The sequence below is a fragment of the Plectropomus leopardus genome, chromosome 12 (genome assembly GCF_026936395.1).
Source record: "Plectropomus leopardus strain MGB_pleo_1.0 chromosome 12, ASM2693639v1, whole genome shotgun sequence".
In the NCBI taxonomy this organism is placed as follows: domain Eukaryota; kingdom Metazoa; phylum Chordata; class Actinopteri; order Perciformes; family Serranidae; genus Plectropomus; species Plectropomus leopardus.
In genome coordinates, this window is record NC_142187.1 from 32,284,281 (window position 1) to 32,308,101 (window position 23,821).

The following is a 23,821-nucleotide window of genomic DNA, read 5'->3' on the forward strand; positions in this document are numbered from 1 at the left end:
CTGCTCATTGTTTTTCTATCAGACAGGATTGCCAGGGTCATGGAAAACCTGGAAAAGTCATGGAATTTCACAGTCTCATTTTCCAGGCCTGGAGAAGTCATGGAACAAGTAAAACCCTTTATCATTTCTGAAAAGTCATTGCATTTATGTGTGTAATCATTAATCTTTCATGGATAACCTTCAATGTAACGTAACGTAACAGCAAATGTATTTTCTGTAGCTGTCAGTGTAACAGCTCCAATATGCTCCATGCATAACGTTTTCTTTTTTCCTTGCGTTCCATGTCTCCCTCCACGTATGCAAGATAGTGGAAATAATGTTGCTTTTTATGACAATTAACCTGACATTTATTTCAAATCGGTAAAGAGCCCCTTTGACCTCAACTGTCATCTAAAAGTGAATCTTGCTCAGTAGTAGTAATGACATGTTACTCTTCAGGGCCTCTCAAGATAATTACTTTTCATTTATAATTAATTCCAAAAAAATCTGTGTATTTGTTGTAAATATTCTCCTTTTTTCTGCTATTTTTCATTTGAAATTCTGGATACTTTTTAGCAGCCCTCTAAGTTTGTTATTTTTCAACCCTGACCCTATTTTACCATGTTTCTGTGTCAAAGGAAATCATGGGAACAGCACTTTTGGAAATTGGTCCGATACTGAGCAAGAAGTTTGCTGTAAACAGGCTGTAATGTAACCACTCGGGTCATGTTTGACACACTAAAATTTCTGTTTATATAAATGGAGTCTGGTGGGTTTGGCAATTTTGGGGCTTTTTTCTGGACCTGAATACTGGACCTGTTTCATAAGTTTCTGTCTTCATTAGTCAGTTACACACAAAAAGGTGAATATAGGGTCCAGGTAAAGATGTTTACCCATGTTTAAAAAAAAACCTGTGCACACGCCAAATTTGATGGGAGAGGAGTATTACACGGAGTATTAGCACGTGTGTTACTTTGACCACATACGGCCTGTAGAGGGAGGCAGTCCAGGAGGAGCTGCAGCTCCCACAGGAGGGAAGTAAAACCTAAAAGGTTATTAGATGAAGAAGAAAAGGTGTAAAAAGAAGTTACTAAATTCAGACAAGGTAGTGTTAAAGAGAGGCACAATGGCAAACAGACCTCATCCAATGTCCAGCTAGTTTTTAAGGTCCTGGGAGTTGCTGTAAAATGGGCTGTAGCCCATATAATATTATTCAATATTACAAAACCTTCAGATCCAGACTGTAATAAATGCTAAATCAAACCATGAAGGCCTTGAACTTAAAATAAACCCCAAAATAACAAAGAAACGGGATGCGAAAGATAAGGAAAGATAGAAACATGTAGAAAACAAAAGCCTGATCAAAGATCCACTCACAGTTTACCACGGCATGCAGCGCCCAGAGCACAACACAACACCGAAATGCTGTTGTGACATTTTATTGGGATGGGAACATGCAAAATTAACAGCGACCACCATCACACGATGTGAAGCTCCGGCATGGAATGAACAAAACAAGCAAACTGTACGATAATCACAGACATGCTGAGCTAAAGTTTGGACTAAATACACATTTGACATCCAACTGCTCTATAAACAACACTTTTGCCTCAGAGCGGATTCTACAAACAAGCTAATGAGAAAAAAAGGAAGATTTGGTGTTTGGAGTCAATATCATGTACAACAGGACAGATTATTCTGGACGGAGACTGGATGTAGATGCAGGATGACTATGCAGCAGTAAAGGCTTTAACTGTACCACTAAAAGCTCTTGTTCTCTGCTGTTTACTGCTTTTGCTCTGTGAATAAGATGCGATGCTGCTGAGGTTTGCATTAACAGCTGTGCTCTGAGAGGACGTTTTTAACGTTGAAATCCAAGCTGTGGAGAAAGAAAAGCTCTGGCTTTCCAACAGATAGTTTGACTCAGCATTAGACATTGGAGCCGGCTGCAGAGTTGGTACCTGCTTTCCCGGCCCCCTTCGCATTCCCGTCTTCCTCCGTCGCGTGGATGACAGCCTGGGCGGGGGAGGGGCTTGAATGCCGCTGGCGTCTCATGAAGGGGAACACGCTGAGAGGAAGGAGAGAAAGAGAGGAAAAGTGTCATGTTAAAGTACGATGTGTAAAGCCTTTGCAAAAAAGGAGTAAAAGAAAATTACCTGAAAACAAGCAACAAAAAAAAACAAAGCAAGAAAATTTCTAAAAAGTGTTGATTTTTTAAAAAGTAAATATGTATTTGTTTTATATGTATTTTATTATATTTTTTCTGTAACATAATTAAAAATGTAGTTTTCTGAACATTTCCACCTTTTTTCAATACATTTCTAATAATCCTTCCCTCTTTTTTAAACTAATTTATAGGATATTTTCTTGTCACCTTTTACTGATTTCTTGCAATTTGTGGCATATTCCTTATGCCAAGTTGGTTATTGCATTTCCCCCCATGTTTTAGAAAAAAATAGCTTATTTAAAGCAACTGAATGCAGCACAAGAAAATTGATCTGTCCAAGTTTCAAAGTATGAAAGTAAATCAATGTAAAATTATACCTCTTCTTTGTCTCCTGTGGGACGATAGCTTTGGCCAGCATGTTCTTGTACAAGTCAGACTTCAGATATCTTGGGTAAGAATCCTACACACACACACACACACACACACACACACACACACACACACAGAGAGAGAGAGAAAAATACACTATTACCATCTACATATGTTCTAATAGCAGTCAGGTTACCTTACAAGCTGTTCTTTTGATGTGCCTGCCTTTAGTTTAATTGATGAGAAATGAAAATGTCCCACATCTGAAGTTGACAAACCAAAAGAAATGTAATGTCCTTAGTTTGCATTTAGTCTAAATCAGTGACTTTTTTTTTGTTTCTCTCAGGAATTGTACGTTTAGGAAAGTGGACAGCGTATGTGGCATCCCTCAGGGGTCAATACTGGGTCCACTACAGTTCAGTTTCTTTATTTTTCCTCTCTGTAACAAAATCCAGAATAAAAATGCAAATTATCATAACAACATTGATTACAAACAATTTAATCTCTGTACACAGATATCTGTGATTTTAGATTTTATTAACAAAAGTATTCTGGTTTCTGTGTGTAGTCTGTTTGTAGTCTGAGTAGTACCAACCAATCACATTTGAGCAGCAGCTAAACAGTCTGTGTTGAGAGGTGGGATGCATTGGTTAAATGCAATCTTGAAACCCAACACTTGTCAAATGATGATTTAAATTTTATATTAACTTTTTTTTAAATTAATTTATCTGCATTCACATGCAGATATCTGTTCACAGAGATTAGCCGAAATAACGGGTGCACAGAAGAGGAAGTCTTGACCTGGAAATCTCCTGTCTAGACCTGATTCCTGAAGTATTGGCCATGACCTCCACTGGCTTAAGGCCCAAAAACAAAGAAAGAGGTAACTGACACTTTTGGTGCAATACCATTTTTTTTCCAAGGGAAAAATAGACATGAGGGTATACAATTTAAAATTTTCATAAGAAGATAAATCAACAATAACTCCAACTTTGACGACAACCTTTCTCGGTTAGTATCAGAAATCAGCAGAATTACTTCATTAGACATTAACGTAAGAGAGAGATGTGTCAGAGGTCGAACCTTCTTCATGAGAAAGTAGATGTGCATTTGTGCGTCGTCCATGACAAAACGATGCGGGTGTCTGATCCCCTCCAGAGTTTTGTCCATCGTCTTACTGTCGATGTTGACCCAGCGTGCAGCTCCAGGAGCCAAGAAGTTTCTGAGTCGCACACAAAGAGTGGCAGTCACCTGACAGTATTTTAGTGTGTTTCTGCATGTTCGTGTGTTTGTACACTCACTTGTAAATCTCTTCCACCTTCTCTACGATCTTGGAACTTTCTCCATGTCTGACGTCCTCACAGGCCTGCCAGAAACACAGGTTCTCCCCTGGCAGGGAGACAGACAGTGAGGTGTGAGGTATGCACGGAGGCAAATAACACAAAAGTGATGCAGGAAAATGTGACAAACAATTAGAGACTTTTTATAGCATGGCTGGCCTCTGAGGAAAACCTTGGCCCCAGGCAATGTTTCATACTACAGTATGTCTGCATGGATGAACGAATCCATTTCCTGCCTTATGCATCTATTCTTCTTCCTTACTTACTCTTTCCATACTTTCAACCACCAACAACATGATCTTCTTTTCCACTATATCTCAATACTTCCATCTCTAACCGCTGGGATTGGAAAATATCAAAAGATAATGAAAGTAATTTAATACCCTTATATATTCCCATTTGCAGCATCCGATTGCAGGTTTATACCACATGACTGTGATTAAAGCTGTAAAACAGAAGTTTGTTTAGAATAGAAATCAGAAATATGAGATGCTGTGTGTCCAGATTCTTTCCTGTATAATGGAATTACGTAGCACTCGGCTTGTGGTGCTCAGAGCGACCAAAAAATACTCAACAGCAATGTCTCTTTCCAGAAATCATGACCTGGTTACTTAAGCTTATCCACAGAGTATGCCCAGAACAAGATTTTGGGATTATCTTAAGTAAACAGGTCATGATTTGTGTATTTTTTGGACACTTTATGCACCACAAACCGAGTGCCATCTAGTTCCATTATATCCGAAAGAAGGATATCACCAACATACTGTACTCACACCATAATCTAGACTGATAAATAACACAATGGGTAAAGGGGAAATATATATTTTTAATTTTGGGGTGAGCTGCCCCTTCAGCATTTGTATTTTGAATATAAATCAGTCTCTCCTTCTTACCACTGAACTCTTTTTCCAGGTAGATCATGAATTCTCGCCTCCCCATGTTGTCGTTGAGGAGCTCCATGAAGCTGAAGCTCCAACGTTCCACACGAAGACGCGTCGGTGTCGGCACTCTGCTCGCAGAAACACACCGACACATCCACCGTGACACCGTGAGCTACTCTGTTAAACCTGAGCTACAAAAACTGCTTATGTTAAAGGTCCAGTGTGAAGGATTTAGGGGGAAATATCTAATATAATACTGATAACTATGTTTTATTTAGTTTATAGTCACCTGAAAAAAAGAATCATGTTTACGATACTTGAATGAGATGTTTGCATCGACATACGGAGCAGGTCCTTGTTTCAGGAGATCGACACCGTGTTTCTACAGTAGCCCAAAGTGGACAAACCAAATCACTGGCTCCATTCACATTTTTGCAGCCCATCTGCTGCAAGCAGCATCAGAAAAACATACTTTTTCTTTTCTTTTTCTTTTTTTTTAAGTGAAGCTGCTTTATGCGGTGTTTTCCTTTTTTTGGACAGCAGGAGACATATTAATAAGGCTCTCAGTAAAAACCTCCAAAACGTCTTGATCTTAACCCTTTGAAACCTGAGCAATTTGCTATATTTCTTTCAAAAACATGGAAAGGAGGCAATGAGAGTGAATGAAGAAATGACACAAAATTTAGTAAAAAGTACAAGAAAATCACCCTAAAATTTCAAAAACTACAGCAACAAGAAAAGAAAGTCATAAGTATAATCTAATATAATATAAATAAATAAATATAATATAAAAAATAATTTTAAATATTTAATTATGGTTATTGTAAATATAGTTTTTCCCCAGATATTTTTCCTAGCTTTTTAAAAATAATTTTCTGAACGTACAAATTTTTTGCAATTTCTGGAACATGTCCTACCAAGTTGCTCATTGCCTTTTTTTGCTTATTTAAAAAATGGCACCAATTTGCTCAGAGTTCAAAGGTTTAAATACTTGTTAAGGCATCTGGCAGCGAGAAACACTGATTTACTACTGTTTTTTCACCCTTTTTTTTGGAGAGGAAGAGACCTTTGCAGATAATTTGGCTCCTGGTAAAAACCTCCTGAACAATAAAGGAATTCTAACTGGGAGCAGTTTCAACTGGTTGAAATCTGTGATCCTCACCACTAGACGCCACCAAATCCTCCAAAATCTCACACACAGGACCTTTAAGAGCTGCTACAAAATCTGAAAGCAGCTGAACTTTTTTACCTTCTTTGGACTACATAGTGGACTGTACTTTAAATTTGTCATAATGTGTGTATATCTGTGTGTGTTTTCTCACATTTCAGAATTCATCGTCCAGTGCGCGGTGTCGTCAGAGATCCAGGGGTTACTGGGAAGGCAGCCTTGCATAATGGGGTCGTGGTTCTGGTACTGTTCACTGTATTTCACAAAACTGCACACACATGAATGCAGAGGCATGCACAAAACACACACACACACACACACAACATTATTGTATTAGCGCTGCAGATCACAAGAGTTAATGGCCACTAATTCCAACTTGCCTCAGGAAGCGTCCATTAGTGGCTCTTACAGTGGGAGCACTAAGCCTTATGTGCGTGTGTGCATGTGTGCGTGTGCGTGGTGGAGATGTACAGTGCGGCCCGAGACTGCAAGTCCTTTATTCCACGCGTGTATGTTTACATGTGATTGCGTGTGTCTGCAAATATGTGAAACATACCCTTCGAGGCAGATGGATGACTTGACACGGTTTCTTCCGAGGGCCCTTCTGCTGGTTTCAATCTGTCAACAAAAGCACATGTAAATACAAACAAAGCGAGCGATTCTGTACACTCAGTGTACTTGAAGTGATGCTGTTTAAATTATACATGATGTTTACCTCATTTTTGTAGTACTCGCTGTTCTAAATCTGTTGGAGAAACACAGTGTCATCACTCTGGGGCACACAATGGCTCCATTATACATTTATACCGTCATATCAATAGTGTAAGGCAGCTTCTATGTCTGCAAGTGTTCAACCATACAGACGAGAGCTTTAAATATTAAAACAGGATATATTCTGAGAAATGAGGAATGCACAATGGGAGATTATACACTGGACATAACTTAATATATATTTAATTATCATCACAGATTTTTCTGGCCCGCTGAAAATTTGATTTTTTTTTTTCAATCAGCCATAAGTTTCTTGGGGTGGGAATCACTAAAGGTTCAAAAATACAATATTATTGAGATTTTTCACACACAAAAAGAGTTTGTCATTTATAACACAGTTTTATCAAATATCAGTCGTGGGTTTGTCTTGAAATTTATATAATGAAAACAGTCTAGGGGTTTCCACATCAGAGAGCATGGTTTTTACCTTTCCTCTCAATCAAAATTTTAAGATTTTCTAAATTTAAATGTTTCAATATTTTTGCAATTTCAAACATTTTGTGATAATATTTATTGTGCTGTACTGTGATTTACTACCTTTTTTTAAAACTACAAAATCTGTCTGTTTATCTTACTTTAATCATTTTCATTGCAGCAAAATGTATCTAGTAAACTGAAAAAGCGACTGATTTTATCACTCAAGTAGGCTACCAAAAGTTTAATTTGTTTTTGTAACAAAACAAAAGGATACCTAGCATCTGTGTATCCATACAATATTGCCACACAAAATACTGCAATATAATACTGTATATTTTTTCAAATTATATATTATATTATTTACTTCATTATTAATTTAAATTAATTCATATTTATAATTATGAAAATATCGTGCTATACTATAATTGTCCTAAGTCTAGTACACCTCAGTTGGACACTTACTTTGAAACAATCCGAGCAGCAAGAAAGAGCAAAAGCAACAAAACAAAAGGGAGGAGAGACAGACAGCAGATGCGTTATTGCGTTAGATTTATTTTAGAGGGGAATAAACAGTAAAACAGGAAGTGAAGAATGATGTCACTGACCACTGTTACTCGGGCGCTGAAGTTATTTGGTCTCTCCAGACCCATGTCCAACACATTCGGTGCCCCGGGCTGAAAAAATACACACACAATCACACACACTCATAACTGTGCTTTTGTGTGTGTGTGTGTGTGTGTGTGTGTGTGTGTGTGTGTGATGAGAATATGCATGTGAGCGAGCACTTATCCTTCCTCAAGCTTTCCACTCCACTGGCTCTGATTTTTATTCTCAAGTTTCTCTTTCTTTTTCTCCGCGTCCTCGTCCCTAATTCATAAGGGCAAGACAAGATGGCGTCCCTCCTCCAAACCCTTGTCCTCCGCTTCACCCTCTCCTCTCCTCTCCCCCACAGTACCTCGATTCCTCCCATCATCCCTTTCCCCTGTCCCCTCCTGTCCTCTCAATTTTTCCTTCCCTATCTCTACCTGTCTCCGTCAAACAATCAAAGACTGTTGTGATGTAAAGCAACATCGAGAAAGTGGAATATGATGATTATTATCTATCTCTCTCTCTCTTTATCTTTCTCTCTCTCTCTTTATCTCTCTCTCTCTCTCTCTTTATCTCTCTCTCTTTATCGCTCTCTCTCTTTATCTCTCTCTCTCTCCCCCTGTTGTCAGCTGAAGCTTTTACCAGATGGGTTGAATATTTTATGTAGGAGGCAGAAGGGACTGTGGGTGAACATAAGTGGGACTTCTGACAGCTTTAAATACTGTAATAAGTCCTTCTTGTTTCTGTACTTAGTCTATAGTATAGTATAGTATAGTATAGTATAGTATAGTATGGTGTGGTGTGATGTAGTATAGTGTAGTGTAGTAAAGTATAGTAAAGTGTAGTGTAGTGTAGTATAGTAAAGTAAAGTATAGTAAAGTACAGTAAAGTAAAGTATAGTGTGGTGTGGTGTGGTGTGGTGTAGTATATAGTATATAGTATATAGTAGTGTAATGTAGTCTCACATAAACACAGTAGAATCAGTCGTAGAGTAGAATAACAGTAAACGTACCGGAGGTCTGTTGATGAGCCAGTAGGCCTGCTCCTGACACTCTAGAACAATGCGGTCCGCCTTCCGCCTCTGTTTGGACGCTCTAAACATAAATCACAATGTAAGTGTGTGTGTGTGTGTGTGTGTGTGTGTGTGTGTGTGTGTGTGTGTGTGTGTGTGTGTGTGTGTGTAGGGAAGCATGGGTTTCTTTTTACCTGAGTTGCTCTCTGGCTTGCATCACCACAAAGTCCCAGGTGTGGTTGATTCTCTTATGTAACACGCTGTACCTCTCCTAAAAGGACGACGGACAAGAACAGAACAAAAAGGTCTAGAATTTATGAAAGTAATAATGACAAAGGCCTGCTGCCCCAGACTACTGCATAATTCATACAACACACACACATCCTCTCACTTACTTGCACGCACACACAGACACTTTCCTCACCTTTTCATATTCCATCAGTTCTCCTTGTTTTCTTATGTTCTTTTTAGCCAAATAGATTGCTAACGGTGCATAAGAAGGATACAAAAACAGTCAAAAAAGTAAATGTAAACACAAGTGGAAGCTCTTTTGCTTAGAATTATTAATAGTTTATCACATTTTGTATTGTCATGATGGGTGAAAAATAGTAGTTTTGCCTCAAAATGAAATATATTATTGCGTTACCATAATCCAGCTCTGAGGCAGGCCATCGGGTACTGGTCCAGAAGTAAGGAGTCTGAGAAAAACAAGTGACATTTTTTTAAATTTCTGATAGAGATTAAAAGTGAAGTGTGCCATGACAAAGTGGCGGCAGACAGTGGCAGATGGATGGGGGATTAGAAAGTGGGCTAATGGAGAAAGAGAGGGGAAAAGCCGGTGATATCGTGGTATGTGAGGGTTTAGCCAAAAGAGGCAATGCCTTTAAACTACAAACAGAGTTTTTACGAGCACAGAAATGAACTTACTGCAACTTACCTGGAAGCGATAGGGCGACTCATCAGGTTTCAATATGAGAGATCTCGGCTCCTTGAGAGGGTAAATATACCCGTATTTCACCAGCATGCCACTGAGATGCAATGCCTCTGTCAACATAGACGAAACTTATCATTGGAGGGTTTCAGAGGTTCTTTTGGTGACTACTAGTTGTTTTTTTTTTATCTTATACACTTTTAAATAATATTTCACCCCCCAAACTACTTTTTTTAATTGACTCACTCCATGCAGCGCTGAATTTGTAACGAAAACTGAAATTTTCTTGCATGACTCCACAGTGAATGAAGAATCCAAAAACTGAGAAAATTTTGATGAGCTGGAGTCATAGGGGTCCATGTTAAGAAACAGCAAAACCATATCAAAACATCTTTCCACAAACTCTCACACAACCCAGCTGCATGTTCAGTACGTCCCAAACAGACGGCTCTTTCTGACAGCGAACTGAACTAAAGCGAACCTCATCTATACCGTCTGCAAAACCAGACTCCATTGACAAAAAGAGTCATTTTATCTTGCTGAATACGAGAGCTGCCTCGATTTGTCTTATTGTGTGACTTTTGTGTTTTAAAGGGTTAATTCAGATTTAACAAAGTCACACAATAACATAAACAAACTAACTGATCGAGGCAGAGTCCGAGCAGCAGCTCCTGTGTTCAGGGAGGTAAAATTAGTGGTTTTGTCAATGGAGTCTGGCCTTGAAGAGACCAGAGATGAGTTTCACCTTCTGTTCAGTGCTTTGTCTGTTTGGGAGGCTCACAGCTGGAAACATGAGACTTGGATTACACTAAAAAAGTTGTGTAAGAATTTGCAAACAAATTTTTTGATATGGTTTTGCTGCTGTGAGACGTGGAGCCCTATGACTTTCATTTACTCAAGAATTTTCAGTTTTTTGATTTTTTTCGTATACCTACGCTCTGTCAACTCATCATGGGGAGAAAAAGCAATGACCAACTTGGTAAGAAATGTCCCTCAAATTGCAAAAAAAAAAAAGAAAAACAAGAAAAACATAGTAAAAGGTGACAATAAAATTAACCAAAAATTAGTTTTAGAATTAAAAAAGAGGGGTTAAAAATTAGAAAATTGTCAAGAAAAAAAGGAAAGATGTCCAGAAAACAAGTTTATACTTAATAAAATAGTACTCTAATAAAATTATGTTACAGAAAAAAATTAAATATATAAAATAAATATATATGTTTTTTAATTTTAGATACGTTTTAAGATAATTTTCTTGTTTGTTTTACTTCATTTTTTACTTACTTTCAGGTATTTTTTTTTGGAACTTTTATACTATTTATTGCAAATTTTTGGGCCATGTCTTGTTAAGTTGCTCTATGCCTTACCCCCCAAATTTCTGAGGTTTTAAAGAATTATGGCTTCAATAAGTATTTCTGATGTGTACTACAAGGAAAATAATAACTTTTATTTATCACTGTGTGGTGTTTGATGGCACATGAAAGAGCTGCTTCATCAGTGTTGAAGCACTTAAACTGAACGTGAAAAAATCGATAATTAATCACTTGATTTGCGAGAAGAAATAAATTTACAAAGCTGTGGGGCTTATTCATCATACCCTCCTTCTTTTTTTTATCAAACACCTGAACCCTGTCAGCAGCCTCTCTCAAATCAAAGCTTTGTCTCAGTGATGAAATGCGTCATCAATCTTCAGTCTCTCCTCATTTGTTAAAGAGCCCTACTTTTTATGACTGACAGCTACCAAAAAAAGCTGTGCGATGCATTTTAATCAGCTCTTCTCTGCTGACTGGCTCCTCTCTTCCCTCCTTTAGTCTGCTCTGAGGCGAAAGGGACCAGCGGACGACTTTTTTTTTCCAAGCTCTAATTTACTTCTGGTTGGGTAATGCCTCCTGAGGGGAAAACCTCCACAGGGACGCTAATCAAAGCAGTGAGTTAATCAAACTTGGGATCCTCTGGGGCTCACCCCATTCCTGTTTACTGGAAACAGCAGCCCCCCCAACATAACACATCACTACCACGTCAGCTTGAGAGAAAACACCATATCCTGGCAACACACTAACACACAACAAGCGCAGAAACAGTCGCAGCAAATACTCTGTCACACACACAAAATGTACACTGTAAACACAGTTTCTTACCCTCCTCACAGATATTATATTTCTGGATCAGCCAGTCAATTATGTCACGGCCTGAAGGGAAAAAAAAGAGAGAAATAAAGGAGTGGAGAAAAAGAGGACAAACTTCCTCTCTGCAAAAGCACACAGCATTTCTCCCAAATTCACTGCTGCATTATGCATGACCACTGGGACAAACACAAGCTGCAGCGTGCATGTCCACACACAAGATGCTAATGCACGCTGACATAAGGGCACACAAACACACACACACACACACACACACACACACACATATATATATATAGTTTTTCTTGTGATAAAATTGCTAAGTTTCCAGGTGCTTTATTTTTCTCAACTATTGAAGAGATGAATAATAATGTAGCTTTACTGTATGTATTAAACAGTCTTTGAGTGTGTGTTGATTTTTGTGATTGGTGTGTGTTGTATTGGTGTTATTGTGTGTTTTGCCGTCCTGTGAGTGTGAATGTTGTGTGTTTTTTTATGTAATCTAGTGAATTAATATTGTTAATAAAACATAATGGAGACCTGTAGGAAGAGTAGCTACTTTTTTAACACAGAAGCTAGTAAGGGATATTAATAAACACACACACATACACACACACACACACACACACACATATACCTGTCATGGCGTGTGGGATGACAGTGATAAGAAGTCTCTGGTTTCTCATCTTCATGCCCATGTCAGGGTCCTGCATGGCCACAATCACTTTCTCCATCTGTCAGGGGAATGCACACACACACACACACACACACACACACACACACACACACACGCAAGATATACACAATATATAAAAACAGTCAAAACCCACTTGCATAAGTCAAAAATTCTAATAAAACAATTTACATACATAATGCTCAGCCCTTTATAACATGTTTTCATCCCTGTATCATATGTTTTCGGATACACACAGTCCAACATTTTAATATTTTTCTACACTGTAATATTTCACGCCATAACAACAAACCAAAGCAAGCAGAAAAATAACAGTCTCACCTTTCGAAAGCATGTCATTTGCTCCCGGTGCCAGCCTCCTTTAGCCAGGGTGTTGATGGTCATCTTGCGGGCTGCTCCGGATCACTCGACGGGACGTTAAAGTGAAACACCGAAGTGTTGTCGGTCTGTCAGGAGCGCGCGGCAGAGAGAGCGTGCACCACCGTTTCCGTTTTTTTTCCTCCATCAGGCGGCCCGGTGCCTGCGGGCGCGCCCCTGTGTAGATTATAAAGGATTACAGTGCGCTTCAATATGATACATAATGTCTGTGCAGAAGCGAAAACAACAATTTGTCTTAATAAATATGTCACTGATGTAGGCTATTTAATAAAACGTGCAATTGAATTATTAACAAATTCTCAAAAAACGTGGGATATAGCTTACTTCAGAGGATATGTGATAATGTCAAAAACTTGCAGTGAAGGGAGTCACTGTGTGACATAATAAACTAGGATTTATGACACAAGGACAGTTTTAATCCTGTAATACTCAATACTGAAAATCAAGTTCGTTATATCCAGCCAGCAGCATTGCAAGCAAACATTTAATTTTATTTTTACCTTGTTCACAGTGTGTAATGACTGTAGATATTCTTACAAATCATTTTATAAAGCAAAAGAAAGCAAAACTAAACAAACAACAACAACAAAAAACATTGCTGTTTTATACGGAATAGCTGCAACCGCAACTTAAATGTATATTTCCATAAACAAGAAAATACATAATAGTTTTTCCTATCATGGCTTAATTATTTGTGAGTTAATAAAAAACTTAATTTTTGGTTAAAATATGCTTATTTCAAATTTACTAGGCTCTGCAACCGAATAAATCTAAATACAAGCCATTTATATTTGTATGTTGCATATGAGTTCTTTGGATCTTTTTTTTCCCCCTTTAGTTCTGGTGATATCTTTCTGCATTTTATCTTGTCATTTTCTCATAATCTTCTTATAATTTATAATTTACATTTTTTTTTCTTTTTTAAAAAGTGTATTGTTAGTGTGTGTTAGCTAAAACAGGCTAAAGTATAAATGCAGAAGTCTAATAAAAAATACAGATTTTTTTTTAAGTATACATATTTATAAGCCAATTTTTAAAAATATTATTTTAATTTTTAAATGTAAAAAATAACAATATTTTGTTTTCATTATTTGAAAACAATGTGGCCTTTGTTGGTAAAATATTCTACAAGAAGTAAAATTCACGCCCTTTTTGGATTTTGGTGTCCTGCGTGAATAAATAACAAACAGTCTTTATTTACATCGACTAAACAGCACGTGCACTGACTCCGCTGTAAATGTCAACGGCTTCAGTTTTATCCCACGCGGGTTTCCGTAGCAACAGGAAGTGGTTCCGCCGTCGCTTTGAGACCGTTCACTGGCGTCATTGTTGGACAATTTATTCCGGTTATTGGGGACATTTTACGGAGGTAAGACGTTAATTAAACACACGTGTTTTCTTAAAAAGGTTTAAGTTGTAACTAACGCGCGTGAGATTCGTTGCGAAGTAGAAACGAGTCTTTTTTAGCTAACCGTGCTAACGTTAGCTAGCTGTAGCAGGATGGAGACCGACCGACTGGAGACATGTCCAACTGAAAAGTGTCTCTGGACTCAGTTTACAACGCAGAAAGATGGAAAATGACTTTTTTAAAAAGTTAATTATCTTGGAAAGAAGCTCATTGTACACTTATGTTTATGCTTTCGAGCAAGTAAACAGGTTGAGGATCAGTGTGTTGTGTTTTATCTCAATGTGTTTTGTTTATTATAGTTTTTTTTATTGTTTTTTATTGAATTGTGTCCAAACAGATGGTCTTTATAGGACTTAATAGCCTTATCTTTATATCTAAATCATAGTTATAGCAGGAAACAAATCTTTCTTTTAAATTTATCTTTATTTATTTTACCTTTTTTTATTATTATTTTTTGTAGTTTTGGTTATACAGCACTTCGGTCAACGGTTGTACTTTTTAATTGCATTTGTTTTATTTTTGTATACTTGCTTTTATGTGATGTCATCTTTTATTTATTTTACCTTTTTAATATATGTTTAATTTATTTTATTTACCTTTATTTGTATTTCACAAAGTCCACAACATCATGCCCAATTTGCATAAACTGAATGTTTAAAATCACAATTAACTCATTTATGAAAAAAGGGAAATCACATGTTTTGAAACAATTCTTTAACATGTCACTCTTGAACTTTTACCAACACATTTGACTCATAGAAGATTTAAAATGTGTTTCATTTTTTAATGGTTCCTCTGTTAGGTGGTGATGGGTGACATCCGTCAGTCGTTGCTGCCTCGTGATGTGCTGAGTGCAGCCAAAGAGCTGCTGTATCACCTGGACATCTACATCTGTAACCTGGTTCAGTCCGGGAGGCAGCCTCCTCAGGTCGACTCCAAAACCCAGGAGCTGGTGGAGGAGTTCATCCTACATGCACCTAAGGACAGAAATACTCCAGCCAGGGTAAAGCAATACCGTTTAATACTTCTACACCAATATGCAGTATTTAAATACACACATATGGGCAGCCAGTAAATGATGTGTGTGCTTCTTTCAGAGGATGAGCGCTCTGCAGGAGCTCCAACTGCTGGAGATCATGTGCAGCTGTTTCCAGGAGCAGAGCCGGGATACTGTCCGTCAGCTTATGTTCTCCGCCCTCTTCAGTCTCCAAGGCAACCAGGCAGATGAAAGTCGCATGGCGCTGTTAGGCAAGCTGGTCTCCATGGCGATCGCTGTGGGCAGGGTTCCCATCTTGGAGTGTGCTGCTACCTGGTTACAGGTGAGAATTCAAACAGTCGGAACTCGAAACCTCGACCAAAATAAACCACTATCAAGTTGTATCGAAACTCAAGACAAATAATACCTGCATTTAATATTTTATGAACCCAGATCTAAAAAATGAATGCGTGTGGTTTTGCTTCAAGTTAATTACTGCAAGCATTCTTCAGTGTGAAGCGATGTGTGATTGGCGCACTGTCGCAGATGAAACAGGGGAGTGGTGAGGAAGGGTGCAGCGTATCTGACAAAGTTTGCCAATTCAGCATCCTTAGATGCCACCAAAACATTTGAAAATATGACTACACACACATTCGCTAAAAGGAGAAAAGAAATACTCTATCGGTGTCTGCATCCTCTTGAGGTTACTGCTGATATTGTCACTTTTTGTAGTTTTTAAAATAATATCAAGCCCTAATTCAAACAAAATTACATACTTAAATATGCATTTATCTGTGTATATTTCAACTCTGCAGTGTTGATTTGTGTTTGTGTACTTTTGATGTTCTGAGCTTAAATGCCTCTGTTTGCATTTGTGTCCTGCAGAGAACCCACCGTGTGTACTGCGTGCGCCTGGCTCAGGTGCTGGTAGACGACTACTGCAGTATGGTGCCCGGCTCGGGGCCCACCCTGCAGAACATCCACAGCGCCAGCCCGCGCTTCTGCTGCCAGTTCATCACTGCTGTCACCACCCTGTATGACCTCAACACAGGTATGTCACACTAAAGTACAAAAATATCTAAAAACTGGGGCTTAAAGTCAGTCCGTCCATGTTTTTGCGAGTTTTATGGGAAATGTTTGCAGCCTAAAATGCTAGATTAAACAACAGCTATTATAAAAAGTTGCAATGCAAGTTGCAATGTTTCTGGGGTTTTTTTCTGATACGAAAATGCCAAAGTAAAAGTTGCAATATTGCAAACTGCATTAAAATACTGGGTGCCCCATGTAAAGAGCCTGTGTCCTCACCACAGAGACAGCAGATTTGACCGTGGCCCTTTGCTGCGTCATCCCCCCTCTCTCCTTTTTTCATGCCTTTGCCAAGAAAATATATTTTTTAAATGGCAAAAATAGTTATAATATGTTATACCAAATATATGGTATAATCCATTAAAAATCAGAGGCAGATTGTCCCAGTGAAAATAAACCCATACCAAAAAGGATGCATAAAGCTTCCATGTCGTGTAAATGACATTTTGTTTGACATTTTTGTGCCTAAGCTATTTTCTTTATCACACACACACATACACACACACACACATACACATGCAGAGTTTGTCACACTAACAAGTGAGCTTGCCTCTAACATTTTGTGATTTATGCTACACAAACGTCACCACTAATCTGCATATTTAATCAAACGTAAATGTGATACATTCACGTCGAACATGTCTGCATCTTCACAACCTGAAAAAAGGAAGTGATCTTGGTGACTCACGGGAAACTGTTATGATTGGTCAAATATGTGGGAAAGTTTGGATGTTTGGGCAAATTTGCAAGGTTGTGTAAAATTCACAGGGATTGGTTGAATTTGTGTTAATTTTTTCAATCGCAGCATCCTAAAAGAGCTATAAAAAAAGCACAGAAAGAGATTTGAAAAAACAATTAAACAATATTTAAAAAATAGATTTTGGGAAGAGGGAATGCATCATGTGCACATTTTTTTGTTAAATGGCTGAAAATGTTAAATACCTGAAATGTTTACATCTTTAAACTCATCTTTGTGTGTGTTTTCAGAGGAGCTCACCCCTCCGTTAGAACTCCTCCAGATGATCGTGTCGTGGATCCAAGATGACCCCCGTCTAGTCCTCATCACCTTCCTGAACACGCCCCTCTCTGGCAACCAGCCAATCAGCTCACTCGATGTCACACCTTTAGGCGGGTTGGTGCGCTGGTGCGTCAAAGCGCCGCTGGCCTACAGGAGAGACAAGAAGCAGGCGTTAACCAACGGCAGCACTGAGAGCGAGCCGGAGGTGGGGCCTCTTTTCTCCGCTCTCCATCTGAGCGTCCTACAGGTCAGTGGTGTGTCGAGATAAATTCACCCACAGTTACGCTTACACACATATAAAAAAACGCCTCAACACACACAGTGAAGATAATGGAGCTACTGTCCGTCTCAACATTTAGGTCCTAATGCTCCTGCCGAACATACTCAATGAGAAGGGGCTTTTCGGTCGCCTGGCGCTGCTGCAGATGGAGTCCCTGGCCGCACTGACCTCTGACCTCTCCAGGCTGTTGGACCAGGCCGACAAACACACACACGCATCATCCACAGACATGCGTGCACAGTCTCAGCTGGCTCTGGACCGGCTGGCGCAGGCCCTGCAGGTGGCCATGGCCAATGGAGCTCTGCTCTGCTCGAGAGGTAAGATGTGAAAACAAAAAGTGGTGCCGACATAAGAGGCTAGAAAAATAGATAGAGGAGAGAGATTAGATTTAAATTACTGACTCTTGCGTGTTGTCATTGGTGCCTCAGAGGCAGAAGTAGCTGCATTTATGGAAATTAACTTGACAGATATTTAATGCACTTCTTTGTGCGACCTCCGTTTCTCTCTGTCCTGTTACGTTCTACTGTGCTGCCTGTCCACGAAAGACACCAAAATGCTGGTGGAGTATCATATCGTATAACAAATTACCACTTCCACAGTATTTGAATAGTCCCCGTTCTGCAGGGGAAATGTTGATCGCTGAGGGCTTGTTGTGTCTGAACTGTCCAAGTCGACCGTTAAAGTTAATTTAAAACATAACCATAGACTGTATATAAAGACAGACAGCATGACAGCTTCCCCAAAATGAAGCTTTTCAATCTGGATCGCCCCCTGGTGTCTGTCTGCAGTATAGGTCATAAAGCCCGCCCCTCCATGTTAGTGAATGGGACATCGGCCAAACTAAAAACTCAAAGTACACACCAATTATTTTTTTCCCAAATCGTTGATCGTTGTGATTTTCCACCATGATTGACAGCTCTGACAGCCAGTCTGTGTGCTCACATTCAATGCAGCTGCTCACAGTAAGTCGGACAGGTGTTTTGGTGGGAACTCCTCCCGATGAGGATATTGCAAGATGGCATCCCGGATATTTTAACCTCACTTCAGCATAGCGGGGTCTGTCTTCATATACAGTCTATGAACATAACTCAAACTTTTGGGCCATTCCCAAATAACAACTATGTTAGAGCTACATGGCGCTCCTAACAGCAGACTTTTAGAGACACTTTGAACTGATTGTTATTAGAATTCACCAGAAAAACGGCGAAAGAAAACCACAAATGTATTTTCATTCAATTATTCAATTTTAATGTATTATGGTCCTTTTCTTGATAACAAACATAAGAGAAGAAAATGCTAGCAGGCGGATGTCTGCCTGTGTCCCGTCTTTTGACATATTTTCATGTCACACGCGTCATACGGATTGTGTCATCGTGCTGTTGGAGTGCTTATTTGACGCTGCCTTGTTTCTACAGAGGACCTGAGAGCGATCTGTTCCCGTCTGCCACACAACAAGTAAGAACCATCAGCTGTTAATTACTCTTTTACCATGTAACTGTAACTCTATGGTTATCTGATTTTAGCTAGATCTGTATAGTATAAGTTTAGTGTTACCTACCCAAACTTAAAGAATAAACCTCGTGTGTGCTTTAATTTACATGACGTGCAAGATCACACTTTGGATAGCACAGGGTGCTAAATTAAGATTAAGTAAACAGACAATTATTTAGGGATGACAATGGAAAAATTAAAGTTAAACCACACTATAATTTTATTTAGATACAGATTTGATTACTGTAATATAAAAGGGACCGTTTACCCTAAAATCAGAATAAATATTTTTCCTCCCTAGTGCTATTTATTCATTTATCAGTGTAGATGAAAAGATTTTCATTTTTATTATAAATGCATATTGGCTCCAAATGTCAGTTATCTCTCTCATTAACTACTACTAATCCTTACTGAGATGTAATGTAATGTAATTTTATTTAAAACAGGGACAGTGCACAATAAAACATTAACCTTATAAACAAGGCAGCAGAGCTGCTGTTTGCGACTGTAGTCCCTGGGCAGGTTAGTGGAGTAAATGAATACATAAATGATTGAATAAAATACAAAACATCAGTTCATAAAATTTTACAAACATTATTATTCCCATATCCCACCCCACCTAATCAAGACAAATCTCAAATTTGTGCAAAATTGCAGTATCAGCCCTGAAAACCTATATCATTCAACCCCTAATTAATACCACACAAACTTATTTTGTTGACATTTTATTCATGTGACAAATATATATATAAAGTGGCATGTTTCCAAAAAGACATCAGATTTTGCAGTCCAAAAAAAAAGCAATCTACAAAATCTAATTTTGAATTTTTGTTGCATTTCAACATTTCTTCTCTGTCGTCTCTTCATGACGTTTTTTTGTACGTTTTTCTCCCCAGTTTGCTCCAGCTGGTGTTATCCGGCCCAGTGATGTACTACAACAACATCCACACCCCTCCGATGGCCTTCAGTCCACATGCAGCTCATTCCCCCATCGCCTCACACCCCACACACACACCACACACACCTCACACCCCACACACACCTCTGGCCACCCACCCCTCCTCTCACCCTCAGTACCCCGCTCAGCCTTTCATGACGGGGATGCCGTTCCCCTACAGACCCAGCCACTAAAAAACAAAATGTCCAAAGTGTTTGCTGATGTGAAACTGTGTGTTTATGTGTGTGAATGTCGGGTAATGATTGTTGTTTGTTGAATGAATGAAAGTGTGAGTGATGTGTCATGACGTTAACCAGCAGATTCTGCTGAAGTTTGTGAAGCTGTCATACATGTCCAATAAATATTTTTTTTACCTGACAGCTGATCTGGATGTTGTTCTTTATGACCACCACTTGTGGTCACTGTTGTCTCATTTCCAGCTGCGAACTCAGAACAACAGCTTTCAAATGTCCTTTACTGCAGGGCTTTATTTGAAATATTGCTAAGTAGGAGATGTAAAGAGAACTTGATTACACTTTATGCAAATTTTACATGCCTTTTTGTTTTTTACTGCAGGCAACAAGAGTATCTACCAAGATTTAACACTTTGAAACCTAGACTGACATCATGTTTCTGGTGCTGCTTTCAGACACGTATGTAAAACTTAAAATTTAAGTAAAATTTAAGTATTTAAAACTTTGAACTTTATTTATATTGTTCGATATTGTTCGAATTCTTTCAAAACCACGGGGGAAAAGGCATTCAGCAGCTTGGTAAGAAACATCCCTTATATTTAAAGAAATTATAAGGTTTGGAAAATTTATTTTTATAAAGTTAGGGGGAAAAAATGTGTGTGTATACTTATGATTACAGATTTGAAATTATGTTACAATTTTATAATTTTTAAGCACTTTTCCTCATTTAATTTCCCAGTTTTTATAACTTTTTTGTTGTTGCTGTTTTATTTTATTATTATTATTATTATTATTATTATTATTTAATTTTTTTTACAAATTTTAATATAGTTTTCCTGTGCTTTTTTTTTTTTTTTTGCAAATTTTTGGGTCATTTCTTTTGTTGCCCCTTGCCGTCTTTTCGTAGTTTTGAATGAAATTCAGCCAATTTGCTCAGGTTTTTAAATAGTTGAAGATGGAAAATTACACTGATAAACCAAACTCCTTTTTGTAATCAGCACCAAGTTTGGCTCCTGCATTTAAACAAAAATAAAAATGGATAATGGGGAGAAACTGAAACAGTCTGAGCATAATATGACCACTTTAAAGTGCAGGCAGACTCACACCAGAGGCTGCGTGACTCATGACACAAAAAACACAAAAAAGGTAGACTGTTCACCTCTGTCCCAAACCAGCATGGGTCATTACATAACCACAGACTCTTTGGGAGCCAAACCCTGTGTGCATAAGCTTGGCAATGTTATTAGAAAGATAGCATATCGTTCGTCTGCAGCATGCCAAAAAAAAAAAAATGTTCAGCCCTCCGCAGGACCCCAGCTGCCCTCATCCAGGAGGAGAATTGCATCATCCTCAGTGTGCACGGCGTCAGCCACTGCGTAAACATTTACGCACTTTCCACATCAGTACAAATAGTGCAAATAATGTTAATGAAATAATGAAGATGAGAGTAGTTTAAGGAATCCAAATGGACATATATGATATATGATGCGCATCCTTCTTTTTGTTACTTTACTTCTCATGACCTTTCATGCTTTGTGTGTGCTGAGAAGGAAGCAAACGTACTGACAGGTGTGCCATTACTCACTACTTCCTCATGTATTTTAGGGACATTCCACCAAATCAGTGACGTTTTTTTCATGTTCTCACTAAATGTGATTAACCCTTTGAAACCCGAGCAAATTGGATTGATTTCTTTCAGAAGCATGGGGAGAAGGCAATGTCAACTTAACAGGACATGCCCAAAAATTAGCAAAAAATATAGATTTTGAAAGAAAATAATCTTAAAATAAGCAATAAAAAAGCAAAAAGTCATGAAAATTGATTAATTTATTTAATGTATTTCTTGTATTTTTTCCATCACATAATTTTTAATATAAATGTATTATAAGTATAATTTTCTGGACATTTCCCCTCATTTTTAGATATTTTTCTAACAATCCTCCCCATTTTCCAAAAAAAACCAATTTTTAGGTTATTTTCTTGTCACCTTTTACTAATTTCTCACAATTTGTGGTCCAGGTTTTAAAGGGTTAAACTAAACTTTTTATCTTTTTTCAGCACTGTATCTATTTACTAATCAAGTAATAACTAATCAAGGGTGTAATGGTCAATCTCAGGCCATTTTATTTATTTTTTTTCAATAGCTTTTTAAAGGAAGAGGGTTCATTAAAGTAACAAGACTTTTTAGATCCGCAGTAGCAAATCCACAGAAAGCATGAATGCAGAAGTAGTATCTGTGGGCCCCTCGCCCTTCCTCTCTTGATTTATGTCTTTCTCATGAACTCTTTTTACTTGCATTCTTTCTGCTTCTTTCCTTTTTTTTGAACCCTGATTTCCCTTTCTTGAGGAGAGACATGACAGTGTCTGCTGGTGTATCCTGGCACAGGGGCAGAAGAGAGGGGCCTCAGAGAGCTTCCTCTTTAATAATACAATACTAATACATTTTATTATAGAGCACTTTTCAAGAAACTCAAAGACATTTTACAGAAGTCAAAAAAGTACAACTTTAAAGTTCAAATGACATTAATTAGACATTAAAAGCAATTTTAAACAGGTGGGTTTTGAGATTTTAACTGGAAGAGGTCGGTGCCGGATGTGTTTATTTTATGTTATATCTTTAAATTGCAATTCGGACAAATCTATCGGACAAAGTTGAGGAAACTTTGCTTGATGATATAATGTAATAAACAGATATTTACATTGTGCATGTGGCCCGGTAGCATCTTAAAATCGTGCTTTAAATTCTTTCAGACCTCCTGTGCAAAGACGCCAAGTCTCACTGCGAGTGTCTGTGTCTTTCATTCCAGATGCTGTCTCACATTGTCTCTCAAGTGTAAAGTGGGAGCTGTTAGATTGTGCTGTCTGTGTGCTTCCCCTGCAGAGCTCATGGGTGTGTCAGCGATAACAATATCTTTTCTGGGAAAGTGATGCATTAACTGTTAGGCTGGTGGAAGGCGACAACTGATAATATTAGAGTAAAAAAAGGCGGGATCGAAGAGAGCGTGTGTGTTGTATGTGTGTAAGTTGGGTGGACGCAGGTTTCATTGAGCCTCCAGATTCGGTACACCTGTGTCAATATTGGTACAATCGATTAAAAAAAGACAGAAAATGACACACTGAAAATGATCTTTTACTTTCCACCGAATACACGTGAAAGTTTGAGGGTCACACGTGGCTTTGACAGCGTTAGTGCTGCAACTGAGGATTGTTTTCATCATCAATTAATCTGTTAATTACATTCATGATCAGTTGATTAGTTGTTTGGTATGTTAGTTATAAGATAATAGTAAAAAAATGTCCATCAGTGTTTTCCAGAAGCCCAAGATGACGTCCTCAAATGTCTCATTTTGGCCACAACCCAAAGAAATTCAGTTTACTGTCATACAGGAATGAATTTTTAAAAAATCAGATTCAAGAACCTGGAATCAGAGCATTTGATTTTTTTTTACATTAAAAATCAACCAATTATTATCAAATTTGAAGGTGATTAACCCTCTGAAACCTAGATTAACATCATGTTTTTTGGGCTGCATTCAGAGGCCTTTTACAAACAGGTCAACCTCTAAAACTTGAGCAGATCAGTTTGGATTTCTTTTTAAAAAATGAACAAAAGGCA

At 38.2% G+C, this 23,821-nt stretch overlaps 2 protein-coding genes across 2 annotated transcripts; one reads left to right on the plus strand and one right to left on the minus strand.

The window, feature by feature from the left end:
• Nucleotides 1-1,402: 1,402 nt before the first annotated feature.
• On the minus strand, nucleotides 1,403-12,894 carry rgs11 (regulator of G protein signaling 11). The gene is made up of 17 exons (XM_088085844.1): nucleotides 12,759-12,894; nucleotides 12,381-12,477; nucleotides 11,759-11,809; nucleotides 9,630-9,736; nucleotides 9,339-9,390; nucleotides 9,117-9,175; nucleotides 8,887-8,963; nucleotides 8,693-8,774; nucleotides 7,698-7,766; nucleotides 6,620-6,643; nucleotides 6,461-6,522; nucleotides 6,059-6,172; nucleotides 4,749-4,864; nucleotides 3,817-3,904; nucleotides 3,599-3,737; nucleotides 2,524-2,606; nucleotides 1,403-2,047 (listed from the first exon to the last, which is right to left on the minus strand). Exons 1-17 carry the CDS (start codon nucleotides 12,819-12,821, stop codon nucleotides 1,909-1,911), a joined length of 1,422 nt encoding a protein of 473 aa, XP_087941970.1. The 5' UTR covers nucleotides 12,822-12,894; the 3' UTR covers nucleotides 1,403-1,908.
• Nucleotides 12,895-14,058: 1,164 nt separating this feature from the next.
• On the plus strand, nucleotides 14,059-20,389 carry ints15 (integrator complex subunit 15). The gene is made up of 8 exons (XM_042497966.2): nucleotides 14,059-14,184; nucleotides 15,026-15,226; nucleotides 15,321-15,542; nucleotides 16,085-16,250; nucleotides 17,273-17,550; nucleotides 17,663-17,900; nucleotides 18,999-19,038; nucleotides 19,971-20,389. The coding sequence occupies exons 2-8, from the start codon at nucleotides 15,032-15,034 to the stop codon at nucleotides 20,203-20,205; spliced, it is 1,374 nt and encodes a 457-aa protein (XP_042353900.1). The 5' UTR covers nucleotides 14,059-14,184; nucleotides 15,026-15,031; the 3' UTR covers nucleotides 20,206-20,389.
• The last annotated feature ends 3,432 nt before the right edge of the window (nucleotides 20,390-23,821 follow it).